An 8,052-nucleotide genomic window follows, 5' to 3' on the forward strand; every position below is an offset into this window, starting at 1 on the left:
CATCTAAGAGTGTTTTGGCTTGTGAATCCATGTTTCATTGGGCGTGTGGATTCACGTTCTTGTATTGAGATATTTATTCGAGCATATGGACTTACATTCTGGCTGCATGTGGATATGGATTTGTTCCTCTAAAGTCACTGAACATTGAAATCCCACCAACAGTGTGCACGCAAGGTTGTGGACACATGGATTTGTGTCGGAATATGTGTCAGTTTTGGTATAAAGGTTGAGTCTTTATCATGATAGACATTCTAAACTCATGTAGAATCTATTAAGATATTGTCCACGAGTCCTGAGACCCGGGAACCTTGCTTTGATACTATTTTATCACTACCCAAGTCCCAACAGGTTGTGATGGCACCTAACCTAACCTTCTAGACAAACGAACCATCACAAGTATAACCCACATCAAAAATTAACTATATTAATAAGAAGCAAAAATGCGGAATTTCAATAACTATCAGAGAACTGGTGTCACAAGTCATGAGCAACTAAATATAGAAACACAACACTGATATGAGAAAATACATCATTTGTTGGAATATACATTAACGGAAATACAAGATCCTAGGCTACCATAAACAAATGAAAGCTAATAACTGAAATACGGATGTCTTTAATACTCGCTCTCGAACTCCGCATACCACGAACCACATGTACTCAGTAAGTATCAAGACTAAGCTCAACGAAGTAATGTCGAGGTTTTAGTCAAAAAATACTCACTTTATATAACTTGTGCAATTCAAAAGTATATACAATAACAGAGAAACATGCAAGAAATAGCGGATATCAATAATAAGGCATACAACAAAAGGAAAATAATAAGTATGCTTTTTCAAATAACAAGGTAAAAAACAAATACAAATGCACCAAATCTGGAGATATGCAACAAGTAGCATTAACTCGAATGCTCTTGCTTATGGATATGTAAAGCTCCCTATCTATAAGCGAGAGGCTATAGAGGCATTTAGAAAAGTGTTTTCCTTCTTTCATTCACTGTCGGCGAGAGGCTTTAGAGGCATTTAGGAAAGTGTTTTCCTTCTTTCATTCATTCTTTGTGCTGTCAGCGTAGAATAGGATTTTGCCATCCTCGTCTTTCCTACGCGTTGGTCAGAACAAGAGGTTTTTATTTGTAGAGTTCAAGATAATATTTGCAGTGTTTATGCGGTTTGTTACATTGTATAAGATACGGGGGAGTGTTTTGACTCTAAATATTAAGGTAGGATGTTGACATTCCAAAATATCATGACCTTGCTTATCTTTAGAACTGATGCATAGTAAGGAGTGTAGTTGTACATGCTATGAATCCAGTGAGGTATCATTGGTATAACCTGCACAGGAGTGTAGTAACCATGCTACAATACTGTCCCCCCACCCCTTTCAGCAATCCCAACTTTTGTTAACAACATATACAGCAAATTAAATTTGATATTTACTATAGTATATTACTGTAGTAATAATTCATAGGAATGACAGAAAACCACAAACTTCTTATTCAGCAATACAGACCAATTCTGCACATCAAAACTATAACAAATTATACATGCACTTGTAGATGTATAGAATTAATTACAGTCAGATTACCAAATGGAGTGAGAACAATACTACTTTTTACAATAATTTCTACCTTCTTGAGCTAGTTGTAAGTACTTCACTCTCAAGTGTATTTACCCATTCTTGAATGATAGAGTTGACTTCCTCTGGTTTCTCATCATGTGGGCAATGGCCTGAAATATCAAATGGTGCAACATGAGAAAATATAAACAGATTTATTGCAGGTACTAACAAGGAAATAGAAAATCAAAGCTGCCATGAAATACCAGCATCTAACTCTCTGATTATGATTCCTTCACAGTGTTCTCTCAGCATATCTAACCTTGATTTTGAATCAGAAATTGGATCTTTCATTCCCTAACAGAAAGCAGCACAATAAGCAATATAACTAGTGAAATGATGAAGATGATGAAGAAGGAATGTATTAATGTATTACCTGTAATACAAGAACTCTCTTCTCAAATCCTTGCAAAAGATAATTAAGAGGGACAGAAAGATCAAAGCTGAAAATGCTTTCTAAGACCACCACTACACCAGGGTCATAAGACTGAAGATTTTGTCAAGGCAGTGCTGCATCATTAAATTTGTGATATGGTAATTTATTCACACTGTAATAGTTGTAGCACTTTAAAAGATTGACAGGAAGGCTTTGAACCACTGACAAGGACCAAATATATACTTGAGCTGTCACAACTTAAAGATCATAGACATGTAATGGCAAGGATACTGCTCGCAACATCTCCTGGATAAGCCACTCATCTGCACGATCACTTCTCTGCAGAAAACAAAAGCTGAGGCTAACCAGTGTATAAAGGCAACAACGACACATGTTGTCAAAAACTAAAGCACACTTACAATTGGATAGCAACTTCTCACTATTTTCCTCAGATTCAAACGCAAGAACAGTGAAAGGAACCGGGCAGCTAACCATGCTGCTCCTGAAGTTTGCCTAACCTAAAATATACGGCAAGCACAATTTCCCATGAACTTTAGTCTAAATGCTATGGTGGAACATTCAGAAGAAAGTCTACAATGATTGGACTGGGAATTGCTTGTACAGTAAAGATATCATCTCTAATAACATATTAACACGAAAAATGGATACATCCTATATTGCATATTTAAGTTGGTAAAAGACGGTTTCACGTTTCTTACATCAGAATGGCGTGCACCAGAATAGCCAGGAATAACATTGCCAGCACTGTTCAAAAGGATCACAGACTTGGCCAAAGCAGGCCAAAGACGAGCAACAATGGCAACAAGATATCCTGGTTAATCAGAGGAGCACAATCAACAAGACCATTTATGAACAAAAATAGCAAAATCACGGCAAGAAATGCAAATATTAGTGAAAACTGGTGTATTTCTATATTTGTCCGCTCAATATTATTTTCCTGCACTTTTTTTGGGATGATGATTTTGTAGGAGCTTAAGTATTAGTACATGCCTCCAATTGAGTTGCCAACAAGATGGACAGGTTCTCCCACTACTTCAATTATGAAATCTCTCAGCAATTTAGCCCATACAACTTCAGTGTAGACAATATTTGGTTTTTCTGATTCACCAAACCCCAGGAGTGTCAATGCCCAGACTCGACTTCCACCTTCCGCAATGTTATGTATATTGTCACGATAATGGCTCCAAAAAGCACCAAAACCATGCACGAGCAGAAGAGCAGGACCTTCATCACCACTCTGTGTATACTGCAAAGGCGCAATAAACATCAGTAGACAGGTACACCTCATCACGTAATAGACAGAAAATAAGCTTAGTATCCTACAATTTCAAAAATCGCACTCACATGGATCAGATAGCCATTCCATCTCCATATCCTAACAGAGGAACCTCCCAAACTAGCTGCCTTACTTTTCAAAGCCAACAGCGTATACCACTATGACAGCAATCAGGTTCTTATTAAAAGATATTTGTGAGAAATACTTTTCTCTGTAGATAGCAAATGAATTTGATCCAAGAACATTCATATTATGATCCAAAACAATTTCTGAGACCCAAAATACCTCCATTGAACACACAGTATCCGCTGCTGCAGCAACCATTTTTGCCGAGCATCCAAAATGCGATATAATTCCAGCATTTCGCTCTTTATCGTACTCAATCGCTTCATAATACACTCTTCTTCTGGAAATTATTCCAAGAAGAAGAGCAGACCCAAAAAGAGCACCAAATGAGGCTCCTTCCCGAGTTTCAGCTGCACGCAGTTTTTCATGTACCCTGCAAAATAAAGCCAATTGGCATCAGTTAATCATGAGAACATTCTTTCCTTGAAGTGGTGAGTTTCTGCACAAAGTCACATGTTTCCGTAACATCCGTTTTAATTAAAATAAGGCAAAATAGTGCAGATCAAATAGATGCAATAGAGGCTGCAGATACGTGATAAGCAAAGCAGTAAAACTACAAGGCCTTAAAACTTTTAAAAGAGGGGGTCAACGCTCATATTTTCTGTTTCATTTTATCAAAATGCTCAACTGACAGTCCTCTTCGTCTTCCTTTTCCACTTATACTACTTGCTACAGAAGGATCCGATGTACAATGTCTTCACAAAGGCTCCCAGTTTAGTAACACAGTAAGCTAAGCAGTCAAGCTTCAGAATTTTTTCTGAATGGTATAAGAACAATATAAAATGCATTTACAACAGCTTCAGAGTTGAAATCTTGAAGACCATCTCAGTATGAAAAGATGCATATGGACCTCAAGAATGGAGAATAGGAAACATAAACCTACTGAAATCGTATTACTCAAAATCATTACTCCCTACATCAACGGTTATTTGAACTATACTCTCTAAGAGAAGACTGGTTCCAAGATATAATTGTCCTCCATACAAAATACTCTGAGCTGATATTTCTGCATATCTGATCTCAACATGGGAACTGATATCCATCAACAGGAATAGGAGACTCGTAGACTCTGCTATACTAGCTAAAGTAAATGATCTGCATTCCTTTTTAATCCATCCTGCAGTGACTGATTTAGAGCTTTGTAATACAATCCAAATTTGCTTACAATATTATCTTTTTTCTATAACTGTAATGTCCGGACCAGCTTATGCACACCTCGACTAATCCACGAGTCCCTGCTACCTCGCACCAACACGTGTTGGTAACTCTGACTGCCAAGGCTTGATCAGGTAGGAAGAAATCACCAAGTGTTTTTACCTCCGATGGGATTTGAAGTTGAGACATCTTAATTCTCAACCCACTTCATTGACCCCTAGCCACTGAGAAATCCCCGAGGACCAATTGGCACACGGTTAAAAATTCGATGAATAATAGGTCTGCCTCTCTATCCTTCTCCACTTAAATACATGCTAGTCCATAGCAATTATCAAACTCATGACGTGCGCCTAACCCACACATCATGCGCTATGTCTTACCACTGAACCAAAGCCTTTGGAGCTTGTTTAAAATTATATTTACCATTAAATAAACACAAAAATCAGTTCAAACAGTTTTCCAATGTTCATTGGCATAGATGAATAAATATAAATAATACAACATTTTTCAGAGAGTAAGACTCATTTATAAATATATCTAGCCTACAAATATCTTAGAAGCTTTGATCAACCAACCAAAAGATATCATAGGATATGGGGGGATTAAGTGACAATCATGGCACAAAGAAAAATAAAGAGACGGCTCATACTCCTGCCATTCATCTCGAGAAGTACCCTCCAGATATCTCAAATATGCAGCCAAAGCATTCAACACTAGACTTGTACCACCTCCCACTATATTTCCGCATTGTGTGACAAAAGCAGATTTTACGGGTCTCTTCCTCTGAATTTTCTTGAGACTTGAATCACTTTGACTGTTCCCAATCCCCTTAAACTTTTCCTCTCTCAAACCTTGAACCACAGTACTCAGAGTTGCTGCCTGGTCTTTTCGCAATTCACTTGTAGCTGAATCCTTCTCAATCGAAGCCCATCTGTTTCCTAACGTGCCAGCATTGTCATCCATAAATTTCTTCAAATCTTCTAATGTGGGCAAAGTACCTATTCCACTATACTATTGTTATATCCCCTGGTGTGAGCATAGGAAAAAAAATGATAGATATCCAAAGAGTGTTGCACGGTGAGGGTTCGGGAAAAAAAGTTATCAGAGCATACCCCAAGACAAGCTCATATCTCCTTTTGGTAACACTTGGGGAGAAAGAGGTGACATAGTGGGCAATTTCATCCTCTTGAATTCATCGTATGATCTGGGCAATTCCTTCAAGCTCTGGACATAGATAGAAGTTGAAAAATCAGGAATTCAGAATTTTTGCGTCCCCTACAGAGCATCTGGAGGCTGAAATAAGACAGAGCAATACCTTCATATCATAAAATGGACTGTTCCATATTGCAAGTTTGGGAGTCCCCTCAGCAAAAGATATTGTATCCAAGGTCTCTTTTACACCTTCTACCATTTTCCATAAGTCAAACTCTACCTCCTCCTCTGTAAATATGTTGGTAGCCTTGACCTGTTCCAATCCTCGGTGATGAATGTAAGAATATAAGTGGATGACTGCTTGAAGTTTCCTCATTCCTGGCCAGTTAAATATCAGAATAAGCAAATATAGTATGTAACAACCTCTTTGACAAGCCCTTCTATGATACTCTCTGCAGTCCCGAACCTGATCATCAGATTAGATCCCTGCTCCCTGAGTGAACTCTTCAGATCCTTCAAAGCAAAAAGAAGTAATTCGAGCATGTCATCCGGAAATCCTGTGAAAATGACAACAAGAGTCAAAAAACCAAGCTAACTCATTTATTCGACATAGTTCTCATGAGAACAAATTTAATTTTTTGTAACATTGTTAATGTTGCACCCTTAAAAGTAATATTATTATTTTAAATCACATAAGCATTTAATATGAGAGTGTAGCATTTAATATATATATACACACACACACACACATTCAAATCCAACTAAAAGGATCACTTCCGATAATTAGACAGTCCACATAATTTTACACTTAAATTTTTGTGCTTAAACTTGAGCAGAATACATGAGTAGCTCACCCGGCTCTTTAACATGTTCCTAAAGTGTAAAAAATTGCCATTTGAAGTTCGTTCCTCTGATACAGGCAGAGGCGAAAGAACTTTTTTGTGACTTACTGGAAGTTCAAAAAATCTGCCACTGTTCTGCTTTGGCTATCTTCAATTAAACAAGCAAATATTTCTAGGTCTCGAACCTGTGAACTAAGTCACAAATCCCTCAACCTTTGCCACTTGAATTAAGCCGTCGGCAATTCTCACTTGTTATGTTTAGTTCAACAATCATCAAATTAATCAAACAGAAAATTGATACCTAGCTGCAAATAAACGTAGTCACAAACTGAAGATTCATACTAGCTCTGTTACTAGTATTTTTTGGCACTCTCTAAACAACTTTCAAGAACACAAATTTATTTATCATTCAGATTTTAAACTTTGATGTAATATCTTCATCAAATTAACTTTTAAATCACTACTTAACTATTTTCTTCTATTATCACCAAATATAAAAGATAAATAACATTAACTTTTTGCACTCTGTAGCCCATCACATTAAATTAAAGGAATCGGTAAAACACTTTTCCAAGAAGACCCATTATTCGAAATACAAGAGAGAGAGAGAGAGAGAGAGAGAGAGATGGTTAAGGAATATACGAGAAAGAATCCAGGGATCGAAGATGTATAAAGGTACAAGTGTGCGATGCATAGAAGCTGCAACAATGCCGGGGTGATCGTCGATACGAAGATCGTGTTTGTACCATAGTATAGCTGCTGCATCTTTGTTCATAGCACCAGAACCAGCCGCTTTCATTTTCTTCACGGACATTATAGAAGATGTACAACAGAGGGAAGCAGGAGCTGTGGGGTTCGAAGAGAATGAGAGTGAAAGAAAACGAGGGAAAGAAAGAAGAGCCATAGAGAGGAGAGACAAGGTTTAAGGGTTTGATGGGACTTGAAATCCATTAACGAAAGGAGGTATGATAGGGCAAGAAAATTGGAGGGTTACATTACATGGTTCTTGAAATTCTGATCCGACAGAGACAAGAATTAAGGTGGTCTTGTGGTGGAGAAAGGAAGCTGAGATTTTGAGACAGGAAAGAGAATGAGAGTTGAGGAGGGCAATGCACCACGACCGACTGAGAGCGAGAGGGGCTAACAAATATTTTACTGATTTTATTGCTAGTTCTAATTATTTTAGGCTTGAAAACCCTAACATCTTATATCTGCTAGTCTCTGGACAAACGCACGTGTAGTCCCAAACCTATATATATTTATATTGACAGCTCTCTTAAGCCAAGAAATATTTTTTTTTTCTCTTTTTTTTGGAATTTTTATCATTTTTTTCATTTACTTTATATTAAAAATTCTATCTTCATAACTCACACCCCTTTATCTTCATGACCTACATTTTTAATAATCTCAATAACTCCCATGCTTTTCATATTCATAACCTTTAAATATTTAATTTGTAAGTTTATGACAATTTATTATATGTTCCTCCA

The 8,052-nt window shown here is 37.2% G+C and overlaps 1 protein-coding gene across 6 annotated transcripts; it reads right to left on the minus strand.

Annotated features, from left to right (window-relative positions):
* Positions 1 to 1,470: 1,470 nt before the first annotated feature.
* LOC107786581 (uncharacterized) lies at positions 1,471 to 7,797 on the minus strand. 6 transcript variants are annotated; one of them, XR_012704113.1, is made up of 14 exons: positions 7,205 to 7,795; positions 6,144 to 6,277; positions 5,884 to 6,033; positions 5,681 to 5,792; positions 5,218 to 5,566; positions 3,573 to 3,786; positions 3,356 to 3,445; positions 3,002 to 3,257; positions 2,710 to 2,822; positions 2,410 to 2,508; positions 2,217 to 2,329; positions 1,991 to 2,124; positions 1,821 to 1,911; positions 1,471 to 1,727 (listed from the first exon to the last, which is right to left on the minus strand). XR_012704113.1 is itself a non-coding variant. In XM_016608084.2 (14 exons), exons 1-14 carry the CDS (start codon positions 7,464 to 7,466, stop codon positions 1,624 to 1,626), a joined length of 2,133 nt encoding a protein of 710 aa, XP_016463570.1. In that variant the 5' UTR covers positions 7,467 to 7,797; the 3' UTR covers positions 1,471 to 1,623. The 6 variants fall into 6 exon arrangements, 5 of the variants coding, with proteins under 5 accessions (XP_016463570.1, XP_016463572.1, XP_075097523.1 ...); XM_016608084.2 differs by having other exon boundaries at positions 1,991 to 2,101; positions 2,282 to 2,329; positions 7,205 to 7,797; XM_016608086.2 differs by having other exon boundaries at positions 1,991 to 2,101; positions 2,282 to 2,329; positions 5,884 to 6,098; positions 6,187 to 6,277; positions 7,205 to 7,737.
* Between the last annotated feature and the right edge of the window lie 255 nt (positions 7,798 to 8,052).

Source organism: Nicotiana tabacum, chromosome 20 (genome assembly GCF_000715075.1).
Source record: "Nicotiana tabacum cultivar K326 chromosome 20, ASM71507v2, whole genome shotgun sequence".
NCBI lineage: Eukaryota > Viridiplantae > Streptophyta > Magnoliopsida > Solanales > Solanaceae > Nicotiana > Nicotiana tabacum.

Coding starts and splice junctions, on each gene's coding strand:
- LOC107786581 (XM_016608084.2), bottom strand. CDS start 7,466: ATGGCTCTTCTTTCTTTCCCTCGTTTTCTTTCACTCTCATTCTCTTCG. Junction 6,034..6,143: donor TAGAAGGGCTTGTCAAAGAG/GTTGTTACATAC, acceptor GGATTGGAACAG/GTCAAGGCTACCAACATATT. Junction 3,258..3,355: donor GGAATGGCTATCTGATCCAT/GTGAGTGCGATT, acceptor GCGCCTTTGCAG/TATACACAGAGTGGTGATGA.